The sequence below is a fragment of the Theobroma cacao genome, chromosome 3, assembly GCF_053813885.1.
Source record: "Theobroma cacao isolate CCN51 chromosome 3, ASM5381388v1, whole genome shotgun sequence".
NCBI lineage: Eukaryota > Viridiplantae > Streptophyta > Magnoliopsida > Malvales > Malvaceae > Theobroma > Theobroma cacao.
In genome coordinates, this window is record NC_142641.1 from 37,704,559 (window position 1) to 37,721,371 (window position 16,813).

The window sequence follows — 16,813 nt, forward strand, 5'->3', positions numbered from 1 at the left end:
ATCCTTATGTACGAAAATATAAAGTTGAATAAATTTATATTTTTTTAATGTAAAATTTTAACTTTTCTATTTTTTTAACATGATAAAAATATAATATTTTAATATTAATTATTTAAATATTTAAATATATAAAATTATTAAATATTTAATTTTATTAAAAGAAGCATATTTGTCCGAACCATTCTCCTGATTTTCCCTCTTCCATGAAAAGTCACTTTCCCTCCAGCCCAAGAGGGAATCACATGCTCTCTTGATCTTGCAACGTCATTACATTATAAAAGTACCACATCAGACATGATAAAAGTGATTACACTCAATTAAAATCCCCGAAAAGTGATTAACTTCTCAATACCAAACGGGACCCAAGTGCCAACAAAATCTTGTCCAAACAACACGACATTGAGTGGCCCACAATTACGGAAGAATTTGGGATGATAGGGGCTAAAGTCCAAGCAAAAACCAAGCCCAAACTGTAACATCCACTACCGTTGCGCCGAATGATTCACGTGGGGCCAGATAGCAGTGAACCCACATGCGCTGCAGCAGTGTGTGTTAACTTGCAATCGCACTATCAGATTCTCATGTCCCCGTAATTCTTCATCATCCTCATGCCCATTTCCGTCCTTTTACGCCTTTCGGATATGCGGCGAAACCTTGTTCGCTGTCCTTATCCATTTACCAAATCCGTCTTTCGTAGCTGCTTTCTCAATCTGAATTCCCAATCTACCCTCGCCTGCCACTTTTTTAACTATCTACCCCTTTCTCCCTCGTTCACTACACAGATTTGTCCTCTTCTCCTCCATCGTCGCTTTATCACAGAATGAAATGATCGAAGGTTTTTCCTGTTAACCAAACCCTAACTCGTTCCTTTCTGTGCTGACGCTGATTCACTGAGTTCACGATTCCAACTCCTTCATCAACCATGAGCCGTTTCAGGAGAATCGATATCCTCGAGCCTTACTCTTCACCTCTCTTCGTTAAAGAAACCTCCATTTTCGCTCTCAAGCCCTTAGCTTTTCCCTCATTTTTCGAAGAAGAGGATGATCTTACCTTCGCTCTCGACGTACTGAATCCTTTCCCTTGCTTTAGCCCCATCGAAATCTACGACAGCGTCACCGATCTGGTCCAAATCGAGAAAACGCCGTCCTTTTGCTCGTACAAGAGGATCCAACGCCGAGTCGAGCCTGAGTTTTCTATACAAACCTTGTGCGACCGAGTTACCGCATTGGAGTCCAAATTCGACCGTCTCGTTAACGCGAGGAAGAGCGGTGGGGAGAGGAAGTACACGGGGACGACGGAGATCAAGGGACCGGTAGAGAAGAAGTACAAATGGATAGCGGAGATCAAAGACGGGAAGAAAAAAGAAGCGGAGAAAGAGAAGAAGTATAAATGGACGGCTGAGATTGAAGGAAAGGGAATCGATGGGCCGATCTCGAGGAAATACACGTTTACAGCGTCGACGGGTGATGCAGGTGAGTTTAGCAAATTAGAGAAAAAGGAAAAGAATGGGAAGAAGGCTCATAAAAAGGACAAGAAAGGAGAGAATGACACGCGTATAGTGGAGATTGAAGAGCCGTCTGATCATGGCGCTGTCGTGTTGAGACAGGTTCGATATATTTACAATCTTGTCCTTCGATTATATGAATTTAGTTCACTTTGGTTGATATTAGTAATGGTGGATTGCTGTGTCTCTGTCGAAATTATGTTTGTGTAAATTCCCCTTGACTGGATCCAGAAAACGACATTTTAAATTTTAATAGAGTATTGACTAATGCGCTGTCCCCTCTAATGGTTCACCAATAAGATCTCACATGTTATGTAAAGAAAGAATTGATGTCTTATCTTCCCTGTACAATGATATTTTTGGACCCAATTAATTTGCTGTCAGAACTTTGATCACTTCCTCAACTGATAATGGCAACTATAATCACTTAACTTCGTGCACTAAAACCTGTTTGGTATCAAATGTTATATGCGAACTTTGAGTAATGGATGTTAAGTGAAATGTTCAAGCTCTAAAAACTATTTGTTCTGCCATGTCTCTAAAAACTTTTTCCTTAATGATTTGCGATGGTTGTAAATGTAATTTAATCTTAACAACCGAATCAAATTCTATGCTTTCATTGGAAATAATGTTCAAAAAGCATATACTTCAAATATCCCTTGAAGCATTTTATTGTACTGAGGCTCTGCCTTCTCTTTTTTGGTGATAGGCTTTTGCCAGAAGAGCTGGTGTTATTAGAAATAACAGGGGCAAGAAGAAGGAATTGTCTCCTCAAGATGCTGCATTCATGATCCAAGTAACATTCAGAGCTTATCTGATCCGTAGATCACAGGCCCTTCGTGCCCTTAGGGAATTGGCAGTTGCCAAGTCTAAACTGAAAGAGATCAGAGCATATTTTAATAACTTCTCCTACCGTCGTCGGGTAGCCCAGGATGCAGAAGAACGTCAAAGGTTCTCTGAGAAAATCATTGTCCTGCTGCTTACTGTTGATGCCATTGAGGTACATTATCTTTCCCTTTTGACTTGTTCATTTAAATCTGTCTATTGTATCGGTTTGTCAAACTCAAAGTATGTCAGTCAGTCATTGATGGGTCCAATAATGATAAATTTGAAATATATAATAATTTCACTTATACTCTTCTTATGACATTTTTATCTGACAAAGCTTTTGGACCATGTAATTGGCTTATGTGTCTCTTTTTTCTCATCAATAGTACTTATGACAGTTTTTACTAATTCTCACTTACCATTAAAAGATGGTGCAAGTAATATGGTGCATTTCATGATGTTGAAGATTAACTTAACTGTTTGTCGAACAGGCTCCCACTATCAGTGGTGGAGCCAAGAATTTTATTCAGTGGAGTCAATATAATATCATCATTTATAAGACAAAAAATAAGAATACCAAAGTTCTTATACATAATAGTTACAATATCATCACAAAAATAAGATTCAATCAATAAAAACCAATTCTTTAATATAAAATATCATTTACAATTGTTCATGATGAGTTTTCATATTTTGAAAGCATTGTATTATTGCTTCATTATCAACACTATTGAATATAAATCTTTTAATATATGTAATCAAACAATCATTTATCAAATTATTTTCCATTGGATTCTGCAATTGATTCTTTATAATTTCATTGTCGAAAAGGTTTTTGCTACACGTGCTGTTGCAACAGGCAAAATCAAAGCCAATTTCACTAGTCAATAAATATTCTTCCTCTTCGTGGTTTCACCTTTTCTTCTTCATGGTTATAGAGGACCACGAGCAGCAAGCTTTCTCCTTCTATATTCATTCTTTCGTTTTTTTTTTTATTTTGTTTTATCTTCCTTGAGAAGCTCATGACATGGAAATTGCTAAAAGAGGTTCACTTTCATATGTTATGTTCATTTCTTTTAAATTGTAGAAAGAAACAGAAGACACAAGCTTTTTTGTCTCGGTTTTTTATTGGGACTCATTGCATGATTCTAGTCTTTGTAATGAAAAGTTCTTTTTGCTTTTGTTTTATGACAAGAAATTAGAAATAGGGACAAAAGAGCTTGTACCTTGTGTTTTCTTCTACCATTTAAAATAAACTAAACATAAAAGAACAAAGTAGTTCTTTTTGGGCATTTTCTATATCATGAGCTTTCTAAGGAAGATAAAACACAATAGGAACATAGAAGAAAAAATGACAGGGAGAAATAGCACTGCTTGTGGTCCTCCATAATCATAAAGAAAGGTGACGCCAAGAAAACTAGTTTTTTAACTAGTGAAAGGTTGTGATTTGCCTGTTGCAACTGCAATTATGAAAAGTGCCTTTTCCGCAATGAAATTGTAAAGAATTAGTTACAGAATTCAGTGGGAAATAATTTAATGAATGATTGTTTGATTTCATGTATTGAACAAGATATAATTAATATTTTTGATACTGAAGTAGTTATACAATGTTTTCAAAATATGAAAACTGGTCGTGGACGATTGTAAATGATATCTTATTTTTAAAAATAATAGTATTTTATTGTTTGTATCTTTTTTTTTGCAATGATATTGTAATTATTATGTAAAGGAACTTTGATATACTTATTTTTCACATTATAAATGATAATATTATATTAATTTATGAATGATTACATTTATTGAAAGAGATAATTTAATTATTGTTGATATTGAAGCATTTACACAATGCTTTCAAAATGTGGAAACTTGTTTTGGACAATTGTAACGATATCTTTATATTAAATAATTGGCTTTTGTTGTTTGTATCTTATTTTTTTTGTGATGATTGTAATTATTATGTGTAGAAACTTTGATATTCTTATTTTTGACATTTGGATGATAATGTTATATTAATTTATTAAATCCACTGAATAAAATTCTACTTTTGCCATCAATGTTATTATAATCAGTGTCAACTATAAGCTGTCCAGAAAATGTTTTCTATGTAACTATATGACCTGCTCTTAATAAATTTTTTGAACTGGAAAATTGCATTTGAAATCATCCGTTTTTTTTTTTTTTTAAAAAACATCTTTTAAAAAACTAGTTCTTTCATGAGAAATGGCTATGCTATCAGGATAATGAGCTCTTTTGAGCTAGATTTTGGGGTCTCGTCTTTTCTCATAATGTTAGACTAGCAGTATGCCGTTGGAAAGTGTTAACGACTTTGGATTTAATGGTGCTGTGTTGTATCATATTAGGGGGCTGATCTAATGGTACGAGCTGCGAAGAAGTCAATGGTAGACGAGCTGGAAGCAATGCTTGATGTGGTGGATCCTCAGCCCCCTGGGAAATCACTTTCGATGAGGAGGAGGACATTTGACATGCCAGATAGTGTCATCCAGAAGGAAATTGCTGAGGGTGTGGCACAGGTTGTTCAAATGTTTGAGAGTGAAGAGAACGCTGCTGCTGTTTGAGGCATTTTTGTAAAAATCTTGTAATATGTTGGGTTCCTTGCTAGTCTGATGTTTGGAAGATGCAGCGAGCTTAGTTTATGATGTGTGGACCTGGAATTTTTGTTGCCGTCTCTCTTTCTTCGGTGGTACTATGTTCTGCATGAACATCTTCGACTTATATGTTCCTGCTTTTGTAAAAGGTGGTACTTGTTTTAAGCAAGAGCTTCGTTCCCTTCTGTTTTTTTGCTTGTATTTTTGCCTCTCCTTACGTGTTCTCCTATCATGAATGCGTTTTCTTTCCCGCAGATACTCATCTTCAGCTAGAAAAGGCCTGCCCATTTTCTTAAAAATGCTTTAGGATGTGTAGTCTTGTATATTTTAAGACATAAATTTGAGATCACTTGTTTGGAATCTTTAAATAGAAAGTTAGCGCTTGTACGTGCAGGTTTAGTATACCACAAGTGTCTTCATTAAGTAATGGAACCGCTTGGTGGCCTTTATCTGAAAATTACGCTTTTGAGCCGAAATGGTACAAAAGGGTTATGGGGCGTTTTATGCCCATCGCTAACAGCTGGCGCAATGGGCAAACAATTTTAAGTTCTATGGCCCAATATAACTGGCAGGGAGGAAGGTAATTAAGAGGAGTGGGGAACTGTGTCTCACTCATTGCTTAAAAGATCTTGCTAGGGCTCTAGCCAAACATTGCATTGGCAATTGGGAGGGGACTGATTTACATTCTGCCATTCGTGAAAATTGTAGAGTTGCTACTTTTGTTAGAAATAACAGTTGGTACTGTCCACTAGCGAGATTCAATGATTTAACGGAGAAACAAATTGCTCTGTGTTACTAAGAGGAACTACCATGGATAGATATAGCTTCAAATTCTGGTCAGGGGTAAAGCGCTACGAATACTTGGAATCGATTAGGACTTAAAACCAAAGGTTTGATTAGAACAAAAATGTAGATGAATGGGGAACTTGCAAGGTCAAAATCGCATCAATATCGTTCATGCTCCTAGACATCTGTTCATGCTCCTAGACATCTGCAGCTTTTCATCTTGGCTTAGTGTCATAAATTTTACGTTAATAAAAAATAGATAGATTTTGAATGTATAAATATAAGTTTTCTATCACCCATTAAGTATATTTTTAAGTTAGAAATGTGGATCCGTGATAAGTAGTATCAGAGTAGAGTTAAATCTTTATTAATAGTGTAAAAGTTTCTCTCTTAAACATTGCACAATTGGGTGAAATTGTCATAAATACTATATAAATATAGACTTTTCATTACTCATTTTGTATTTTTTTAAAACTAAAAACATGAACCCGTAACATTAGGCCTTCTTAGACCTGTTTTTTATGTCCGAACTTCCTTCCTAGGCCCATTTATATGTCCGAAATTCTGAAATCAATCTAGGTCACATGATTTAATTTGTTCTAGGAGCCGAGCACAAGCTGGATTTGCTGTTTGTGACGTTAACACAAAGCTTAACGCGAACAAGCTAATGGCTTTCAACTTTTTATTAGATTAATTGATTATAATTTAGCACAAAATTAACCTTCTGAAGACTGACCGAAGGAACTTTTTCAATAGAAAATTCTCAGAACTATTTCAAGACAATGACACTAACGTTAAGTTTGGAGAAAAGAATTTTTCCAGCATCTCAGCTGGTACCTCGGAAAGTTCCCTGGAAGGGAAAGACACTGGCCCAGTGTCCCTCGCATTAATTTACTAGTTGTAACTTTTCAAAGCCAAGACTAGGTGCAATGGGCCAGGAGCATTTCCCATCTGTTGAATAAGCTCCATGCATGAACGAACGAATTCATTCGTTGGTGTAAAACTCACACCTACTGCCACTACACCGAATTAAACTCCATTAAACTATAAAAAAAACAGACGAATCAGCTTTTAAAGTTCGGCAATTTTGGCCAACTACCATTGAATCTCTAGCTCAAGAAGCTACCTGGAAAGTCTGGGTGCTAAGGTTGAAAGCCTGGAATCAATCCCACACGTTGATAATGCATTCTGCTTTAGAATAACCTTTTCGGTTTATAGTCTTCCTGATGACAGCGATTTACTTAATTTCTATAATCCTATTGGTTTGAAAACTAATCAGGGTCTAGGTGGAAACTTCGTCATTGCCCCCACCGGCAAGCGACCTTGTTTAGCTTGGAAGATTCAGTTCAGATTCTGAAGTTAACGTGGCAGCAATTAACAACTATGTCTAAAGTCAAACTAAGACGATTGCTTGGGAATTAAGATTTCAGCTGGGGAAAATTTATTTAAGTTAAAGTTCACTAATCATATTCATTATTAAAGATGGCTGGATTCTGCGCTAATCGAATGGTTATTAACCCACGGGATTTGAAGCAGTGGGGCTCGGGTTATTGTTATTACAATAGTCAACAGTTGGAAAACATTATACTAATAAACGGTGACGGTACTTGGGATGCTAATATTTCTGGCTTCTGCCTCCGGCCCCTCCAGCATCAAATCAATCGTTGCCGATTCGTTAACGTGAAAGGGCAGCTGCGTATTTGTTTACATAGCGAAGAGTAATGATGATGCTGATGTTGATGGTGACGACAAGGAATGATGATGACGGCAATGATCGCAACAACAACGAAAATGACAGATCGTAAAATAAATGGGAAAGGAGCTCCCATGTTTTTGATAGGAGAAATACATTCTAATCTTGTGAAAAATTCAGATAGCTGTTTTTCAAAAAAAATTAATAATAATTTAATTAAATATATTATAAAAAAAATATTTTTATTTTTCTCGTATCAAATGCTATTAAAAAGATCTTCGTTTGATAGCAACCAAAAACCTTATACTGCTGTGGTAAAATTCTCAAAGAAATGGAAACGGGATGAACCAGTGCATTGATCATTGGACCAAGAACCCAACTTGCTGATTCTGAAGAGTTAGTCTTTGTATTCCGTGTGGAAATGCATTATGCTCCATTCAATTTTCTTGCCGCTGATTGGTAATAGCAGGCAGATGGACTCGGTAGAATTTACTGTAGTCTATTTGTAGGCTGTAGTAGGGCCGGTGAGCTCTAACTCCTACGTTTAGAAACTTCATCACCACTTTCCTCGATCTGCCTTTTATTCAAACTAGTGAATTTGGGAAAAAAAAGTCTTCCAAAAAAAAACAAAAAAAAAGTCAATACCTCCCACCGCCTTGCCAATCCCCTTGCCCTTTCCTCCAAGAAAATTTGAGTGAACAAATTAGAAATACGAGTTTTGCTGCCAGTCGTGAGTCCTAATTAACTAGCTAGCAGCTAGTGACTACCAAATTCTGCAGGTAATATTAGGAGTATTTAACTTTTAATTTAAGCTAGAGTTTCTTTAGGAAAGTTCAGATCCAAAGCGAGGAACACGTGGAGTTGATTTTGTAATGATTACTCGCATTGCTTCTCACCAGGAAAATTTTTTGCAAGTTGTAACCGTGAGATTTGGCGCATACATTATTTAAACATTGAAATCGAAAATCCTACAATATATATGATGAAACAATGTCATTGTCAACAAGTCTTTGCTAAAAAATACTAGTATAATATTATAAATTTTTTATTAGTAGAGAAACATTAACGTCGAATATAAATTATTGTGGCAAGGAAAATGCGGAGTTTAATTATGTTAATGATTGTACAGTAGTTTTACCAAGGAATTTGTTACCATCAGATTTGGCATATGCTGTATGGAGTTGGAAAATCTAGAACATCAAAATCAAGTAAATTTTGCTCAAAATAAGATATAATAAGATTTTATTAATGGCAGGTCAAACTGACCACAAACAACGGCGTTGAAAAGGTATGTTGGGTTTGGAGTTCCGAGTTCCTAAAGATGCAAAACACTAAACTTTAACATAATCCTGCTTGCCTGCCTGCGTGGACCACCCCGCCTCCAGACCTTGAAAAGGGCAATTCTCGTTTCCTGTTTTCTACTCGTATTTTTTTTTTTTTATCGTTTTTACTCTTTTGTTTTCTTTTTATTTTATAATTTTACTTTCCTTGTTGGTTTTTCTTGTGAACATCTTTGACCCAATAACCAATTAAAAATTAAATTGCCAGCTTGGACTGATGGCCCTTCCGTGGAAAAGTTAGGTAGTTACAATTATTCACGATTTTTAAAAAAATTGTACTACAATTTATTGTTATTTATTGAATATTTTTCTTTTACAAAAGGGCAACTGTTAATTTTAAAAAGAAAATCAATGACAATTGGAAAACATAATTATGAGCGAATCTAAAAACCCACACGTGCCACGAGAGCCCCACATCTATGCCACATGGATTACCTTTGTGGCTACAATATTTCATGCACCAAAAAAACTGGGCCCTCCATCTGTTGCCACATCAGCGCCCATCGTATGGCCAAGGCTTCTTAGATCAATTGGGACCCTTTGGAGACTCATGTCCTGCCACGTGGGGCCACCTCTTTGGCCATAATTTAAGGGAACGACCGTCACCGACCGACGACCACCCAGCTGTGACTGAAAGTGACGACACGCTCACAACACGTCCAACACTTACGTGCCGGGTCCCGCTCTCAAACGTGGCCACGTCAGACCCGAGTCAATAACAGGTGTCCACACGCGGATTGGCCCCAAAGTCTTCGCGCCACGTGTCTCCCAGTCTCTTGAAGATCCCCTGTGGGCCCCCACCTTTTTCTTTGGCCTAAACTAAAATGTAGCTAAACTACCAAATTTTATATTAACCAAAATTTTCTGGTTCTTCAGTTATACGACTCTAATAATTTAACAAAACCTCAAAAAGTGACGCGCCTGGCGTCCATTTTCCCAGTATACGCTCCCATGTACTCGCCCGTCAACTTTACTTAGGAGGAAGAAGATTGGGGAAAATCCATTCAGATGGTAATTTCTCATAATTTTTCAGTTATGTTTCCTGATTCAACAACCGAGAGTTTGCTTTGTAAATCACGTTTTGCCGAAACCGAAACTCTATAAATACCTAAACGCTAATAAAAGGCTTTTCCTTCTTTTTCTTTCCTTTTTGCCTTCTCTCTCCTCTGAGTTAAGCAATCGTTTTGGTTTATACGATTTTTAGCTTGATTCTCGTTCTCGTTCTCTGCGATTTCTTCTCCTGTTCAGGTGATTATAATCTTCTCCTTCTCCCTCTCACCCCCACCTTGTCAACTCACATTTGCTATGCTTCTTTTTTGGCCGCCGAGAAGGTAGAATCAAGCCAGTGGTTTAGTTCAATACGGCGTTGCCAAATTCTTTTTCTGTTCTCTTCTTTATATATTTTACTCGGCTTTCCTTCATTCCTTGAACGAGGAAAATGGTGCATTAACCATTCGTTGATTATTTTTCTCTCTTTTTCCTGCTTTTGCTATTGAAGTTACCTGCATTTGTCGAGCGGCGTTTTGTTTTTGCGTCTGGTTTCCACGAGCTTTCTAGACTAGGTGCGGTTTTATGATTCTTTTTCGGAAGCTGTTTTGCTTTTGTAGGTAATGCCATTTCGTTGACTGAATCCCCTTCAAAGCTCGATTTCCTGCGCTTTCTTAATCTGATGAACATCCAAATCTCTGCTTTTCAGATGACTTTTTCCATTTCGAATTTCTAACAATAGTAGCCAGTTATTCATTTACAGATTTTATGTGGATGTGATCATTTTCAAATTAAGTTCCTTGTTTTTTTTGGTTTTTTAAATTTCAGTTGTGTCCTGCTCTGTTTTGTTCAAGATTTTGGTACCTTAGTTTTTTTTTTATTCAAAAAAATCAGTTTCTGATTATCGAATCTTTTATTTTAGGAAAGAAAATCTAATTTTGTGGTTGGTTCCATTGTTGTTTTCTTTGAATCGATATTTACATTTATTTATTTTTTAATTATGACTGATCGTTACATGATTGGTTAGTTCAGTTTTTTCAGTTTTTTTTCCTAACCGCAAAACAGATGCTGTCAATGTTTATTCCAATTTGTCTGCTCCTCATGGCTGTGTTTGTTTAGGCTGATGTGATATTTCCCCTTGTTTTCATCTCTGATTTTTTATTACAATAAAAATTCTTAGCTGCAATGTCAACTTCTCGACCTATTATATGAATGATTCAATATCAACTGTACAGTTTCAAGTTCTAATCAACTTGGCCTTGTCAAAGTCATATTTTTCAATAGTTGAATCTTCAAATTTAAATAATAATAAAAAAAAAACTGCTTATTCTAGCGCCTGTAGATTGGTTCTCCGGTGGTATTCTTAACCTTACTGATTTAACAATGATATAGTTGAATACTTTTTTAGGTAATTTTGATGCTGATGGATGGAATGTGTGATAGCAACATAAGTACAGTGCTACCTGAAATTTCAATTTTTGGTTTCCATAATGATTTAATTCAATAGTGAATCTTTTATGTGCTCGGGGTCCATGTGTTTTAATGTTTTTCCCATACTTCACTGTAGGCCAGTTATGTGTGGTTGCGTTTAACGTGGTTTCCCTCTCCACTATGTGGGGTAACATCGCTTTTTATTAAGACAACTACCATTTACTAACATTTTCTCTACCAGATATCAGGTTTTTTCGTGGGCCATTTTTTTTTTCTTCACCAATGCTGTTGTTTCAGGCATTTTCATATACATTCAGGATTTGCTGCCTTTTGCATGCTTAGTTAGAGTATGATGTAGGTGATTGGTAATCTTTTTCACTACAGTTACAGCTGTTCGGTTTCAAGTCGTTTCATAATAGTGTTATTATTGTTTACCTTTTTAGCTCATGATGTCGGTGATGTCAAATTCTCTGTGCTTATGTTTTCATTTCAGCTATATGAAAATCTTTGTGCTATTAGCATAGAAATGCTGGTTTGTTCAGTTCCGTTTTCTTGCAAACTGTGTCATAGGAAGACTGTAAGCAACATGTCATGTATCAAACCTTGGAGCCTGTTATGCATGTTGCACTAATGATATTGGTTAAAATCAAATCAATCATATTTTTGAGTTCTAATAGTTCTTGTCATTGGAAATATCAAGATTCTTTAGTTACAAATTTCATCTCGCCATCAGCAACTTGCTGGCTTGATTGTTTTCAAGCTATTCTGCACCAATCTGGGTGGTGCTCTGTACTGAATTTAATCTTTTTCAAATTATTGAGTTGAAATCCAGGCTTGAATCTGTAGTTCTGCATAATAATAAAGTCATCAATTTGTTTTATATTTTAATTTTTTGAAATATTCCTGAATGTTTATGGACTCTTCGTTTATCTTTTGGTTTGTTTTTAAAGATTCCCTGGTTATTCATCATTTTGTCTTGAATTATCAGAGCAGGGTGTATCTAAATACATACTTTAGCATGATAGTTTGGAAAAATTTTATGTAAAATTATAGTCTAGTTGTTTAAAAAGAAAGATAATGACACAAGTCGTTGTTAAATGTTAGTGTCCAACACTTGTGCTCGTTGCAATTTGTCTGGTAAGAATAAGACTGAACTTTAAAAGGAGTCTAAGGCTGTAAAAGGTCTTAGAAAGTGAAATTATTGCATTTCTAGTAATGCCTTAATGTTTCTTTAGAAAATATTCATGCTTATAAAGCTTTTTGTCCTAGCAAGTTGTGTGTTAGATGTCGCTAGCCTGTTTTGACTGATAAGATCTTTTCCCCCCGTCCAAAATTGGTGTAGTTCATCTGAGCTGATGCTTTCCATTTGTATATAATCCGTGGTCATTTCCATCTTCCAAATGATTCATAATACATATGTTTGACACCGTTAGTCGCAAAAGATTATCTTTTTGTTTTTCTGTGCCATTTCCACCTCCACACCTTTTGGTGTTCTGAAGTTAAGTTTTTTATGAATATTTGGTGAGGCATATTTCATATTCTCGCCTTCAAAATCAATCAATTTGTCAAATTTCTTTAGTGTTTCAGTTTTTGTTCTGAATCTGTCCATTAATCAACCTTCTTAAATCTATTACTTGCAGATATTGTTTTTCTCACATCAGTTTTAAGCAGAGTAACCAAGGGAGATGAACAGGTTCAGTTCACATATCTGTTTCTTTTGAAAAATGTTATGATCTTGAGCTTCATTTTGTCCATTTTAACACTTTCTTTTGATATCAGTGTTCAGGGCCCTTATGCTTGATGGACTGCTTGCCAAACAGCAGTGACAAGAAAACGTTGAAGAGGTGGTTCTTCATTGATAAAAGGGTTGGCTGAATTGAATTTCTGATATTGAACATTAAGATTTGTTTCTTTACATTTGAGTGGATAGTTTTCTAAGGAATCTGCTAGCTTTTACGTTATAAGTAGTGACCCAAAGCTGGATCCAATGGACCTAAAATCTAATCACACTGCTCCCATTCTTGCTGATCCTGCACCGATAAGCAAGTCAAGATTAGGAGTACATTCCAGTCTGTTGGCATACTCACCCCCAGGAGCAGTGTTCTCTCCAAATCTATTTCTAACTGTTCCTAGGAAGAAAACTGGAATTCTTGATGATGTCCGTGCCAGCGGCTGGCTGGATGCTATGAAATCCTCATCCCCTCCTCATAAGAAAAGCAGGGAATTCAACAATGAGCTTGCATCAGCTGATACAGATGTTGCATATCGCACATGGATGGTAGTTGTTTCCCTTTTACTTATCTGAGTTTAATTTTGATATAACTGGATGGGTTATTGATCTGCTCTATATACTTTACCCTCTGGTTTTACAGGTTAAATATCCCTCTGCACTTACATCATTTGAGCAAATCACAAATTTTGCAAAAGGCAAGAGAATGGCATTGTTTCTGGATTATGATGGGACTCTTTCACCAATTGTTGACAACCCTGATTGCGCCTTTATGTCTACTGATGTAAGAATGGCTTGTTTGAAATTTTTGGTCAAATTCTCACTTTTTCTTTCTTCTGTACTGATAATATACTCATCGAAACCTTTTATTCAGATGCGAGCCGCTGTAGAAAAAGTGGCAAAATACTTCCCAACAGCAATAATTAGTGGAAGAAGCCGTGACAAGGTGATTGGAGGACGTTTTAAAAAAATTTTGACATCTTCCTTGGCGGTGTTTTACATATTTACAAATTCAATTGCCTCCTTGACAGTATTCAGTTTATTTATGTGTTTGACTGCCTCTTTGTTGGGTTTTAATTTTGACATTATCTTGTTCTATGTCCTTGTTTATTCAGGTGTATGAGTTTGTAGGACTAACAGATCTCTATTACGCGGGAAGTCATGGAATGGACATCATGGGCCCTGTTAGGCAATTTTCCGATGATCACGCTAACTGCATTAGATCTACTGATAAGCAGGTCTTGGGCTGCAAATTTTCAATGTTTTAATGCAGTTCCCTGTGTTTCTCTCCTCCTATCTTTTCTTATGTTATCGTTTATCTTGTTTCTTTTTAATGCCAGGGCAAAGAAGTTAATTTATTCCAGCCTGCTAGTGAATTCTTACCTATGATTGATGAGGTATGTAAATGTCTTCGGAGTGCCATACTTCAAGCCCTGACCTTTTGCTCTCTGTTCTAATGTAGAATTCTCATTCATTGCAGGTTTTTAACTCACTTGTCAACAGCACCAAAGAAATTAAAGGAGCAAAAGTTGAAAACAATAAGTTCTGTGTTTCTGTCCATTACCGTAACGTAGATGAGAAGGTGGAGTATTTTTCCTCTGCACTAGAATCCTTTATTTATCTTTTGGTATCGATTCTGAATACCGGGTACATTTACATAATTTATTTACTTCTGGGCATTTTCTTAAATTTATTTCCAGAATTGGACAACAGTTGCACAACGCGTCCACGATGTCATCAGAAACTACCCTCGCCTACGGTTGACTCATGGGCGGAAGGTGATCTTTATAGACAACATGATACTTTTGTCATTTTTGTTAACTGATTTTCTGCTTGTGGCTTGTGCTCTATAGATGTTATAATATCTGTTTGTGTTATTTTATAAAATTATTCATTTATTTTTTAAAATCTGCTTAATTAGGTATTAGAGGTTCGGCCTGTGATCAACTGGGATAAGGGGAAAGCTGTTACATTTCTACTTGAATCACTTGGTAAGTATGTTTTCTAACTTGTCCTTTTTCTGTCATGAAATCTATATTATTTTCTATGCATAATAATGTGACAAAAACAAATCCTTTAGGGCTTAGCAATTGTGATGACGTGCTTCCCATTTATGTTGGGGATGACCGGACAGATGAGGATGCATTTAAGGTAAGATATAAATTCGGATAAAACTGATCTTGGGAGTTCTTTATGAGTTAAAATATATTTACGGAACCAACTTCATTTGTTTATAACAGGTTCTGAGAGAGGGAAATCGAGGATATGGCATTTTAGTATCATCCATGCCCAAGGAAAGTAATGCATTTTTCTCCCTGAGGGACCCACAAGAGGTACAAGTTATTTTGTTTGCTTTCTAAGATCAGAGATGCTTGGTGCTGTGATAGATACAGACACACACACCCACACAAAGTGTCAATTTCTTTCTTGTGATAAAACGTCAAAGGAGCATTTGGCCACCAAGTGGCAAATGAAAGGGCATTTGAGAAAGCTTGCTTCTTGTTCTTCCCACTCTGTTTTTCTGTTTTCTATGCGTTTGCTACATGTTTTAGCCATACCGAGTGTCTGGATTGTGTTTGTTCCATTTGGATTACTGGCCTTTTCCATCTTTACTTTCTTTGATTATGTTTGCTTTTGAAATTAATTATGGTGATGCCTGTTACTGATCCAGGTAATGGAGTTTCTTAAGTCACTGGTGATCTGGAAGAAGAAGACAAGTGCTCTCTGAATACAACAAATAATATAGAGAAGAAGAAAAATACTCTGATACAAAACATAGAAATAAGATAGCCTATATGTTTTTCTTAGTTAACACACGGAGGCTTTGGAGTGGAATTGCAGAGAGGAACTCCAGTAGTCTCCAGGACTGGTGCCTTACTGTTTCTGTTCAAACGCTTCTTGTCTTAACTGTATATTCCTGCTTTAATTATCTTTCTGACTGGTGCGCAAGGATGCTTCACTTATCAGATCAATCATTCATGTTTTCCCCTTCTTCCACCTTCAGTTTTGGTCAGCAGCGTCTCTTGCATGGGACATCTGATATAGAAAAACACTTAATATTTTTTCATTCTTTTTTAAGTATAGAAAATGCTTGTGTATAAACTTCTTTTGGCTATATTTTCATGCATTTTTCTCTATTAGTATTTCCTTTGTATAATTTAAGCATTTTTTCAATGGAAATGCACTCGCAAGTTTCATGAAGTTGTCCCTTTTGTGTTGGGCTGGCTGAGGGCGTAAGCAGATGTCCATGTGTTTGGGTTGAGTGAAACTTGGGGGGTTTTGCAGTATTAGCGAATCAGCTAGAAATTTCGTGTAACCTGGCCTTTGAGTCAGCTTTATTTTCGGCTTATTACTGTTTCTTCTGAATTTGATTAATGGGATGAGTATTTATTTTAAGTAAGAAGAAAAATCTCCCACTACTCTTTCTCTGTTACTCAGACATTTAGTAGGTTTTCAAAGCACTCAAGTGAAGGGGATGGATAGCATGTGTATAAACTGCATGGATGCATACACATGATTAATTGATACCAAACTCTTTTCTTTTCTTTTTTTTTTTATTTTGGGATTTGGAGAAAATGGATTTCAACTCAACTCTTTGAATAAAAAAATATATATGTATTTATTTATTGAACGAGTTTAGACTGTAATCCACTTTAGTCGCTAAAATGATCCAAGAGACGGGCTTTGCCCAAATGAGGCAGATGTTTTCACCACATCCTGCTGTGTCCCTTTTTGTCTGTCTGTCTCTTAATTTTCCTCCCTCCTTCACTGGTTCTTGGATAAGTACATTCATCGAACAACTGTCGCCAACTTCATTTGGCTGTCTCCATGATTGTGGGGAACGACGTGAAGAAGTAAAGAAGACAGGCGACATGGGTTGGTACCAGTCCAGGACCCATCCCGTCTTGA

The 16,813-nt window shown here is 36.2% G+C and overlaps 2 protein-coding genes across 2 annotated transcripts; both read left to right on the forward strand.

Moving 5' to 3' along the window:
• The first annotated feature begins 778 nt into the window (after positions 1 to 778).
• BAG7 (BCL-2-associated athanogene 7) lies at positions 779 to 5,122 on the forward strand. Its single transcript, XM_007038337.3, has 3 exons — positions 779 to 1,606; positions 2,214 to 2,504; positions 4,693 to 5,122. Exons 1-3 carry the CDS (start codon positions 923 to 925, stop codon positions 4,906 to 4,908), a joined length of 1,191 nt encoding a protein of 396 aa, XP_007038399.2. The 5' UTR covers positions 779 to 922; the 3' UTR covers positions 4,909 to 5,122.
• Positions 5,123 to 9,627: 4,505 nt separating this feature from the next.
• Positions 9,628 to 16,105, forward strand: ATTPPA (Haloacid dehalogenase-like hydrolase (HAD) superfamily protein). Its single transcript, XM_007038341.3, has 13 exons — positions 9,628 to 9,768; positions 12,816 to 12,868; positions 12,955 to 13,453; positions 13,548 to 13,688; positions 13,779 to 13,850; positions 14,020 to 14,142; positions 14,245 to 14,301; positions 14,385 to 14,486; positions 14,605 to 14,682; positions 14,826 to 14,895; positions 14,985 to 15,055; positions 15,145 to 15,237; positions 15,576 to 16,105. The coding sequence occupies exons 3-13, from the start codon at positions 13,163 to 13,165 to the stop codon at positions 15,630 to 15,632; spliced, it is 1,155 nt and encodes a 384-aa protein (XP_007038403.2). The 5' UTR covers positions 9,628 to 9,768; positions 12,816 to 12,868; positions 12,955 to 13,162; the 3' UTR covers positions 15,633 to 16,105.
• The last annotated feature ends 708 nt before the right edge of the window (positions 16,106 to 16,813 follow it).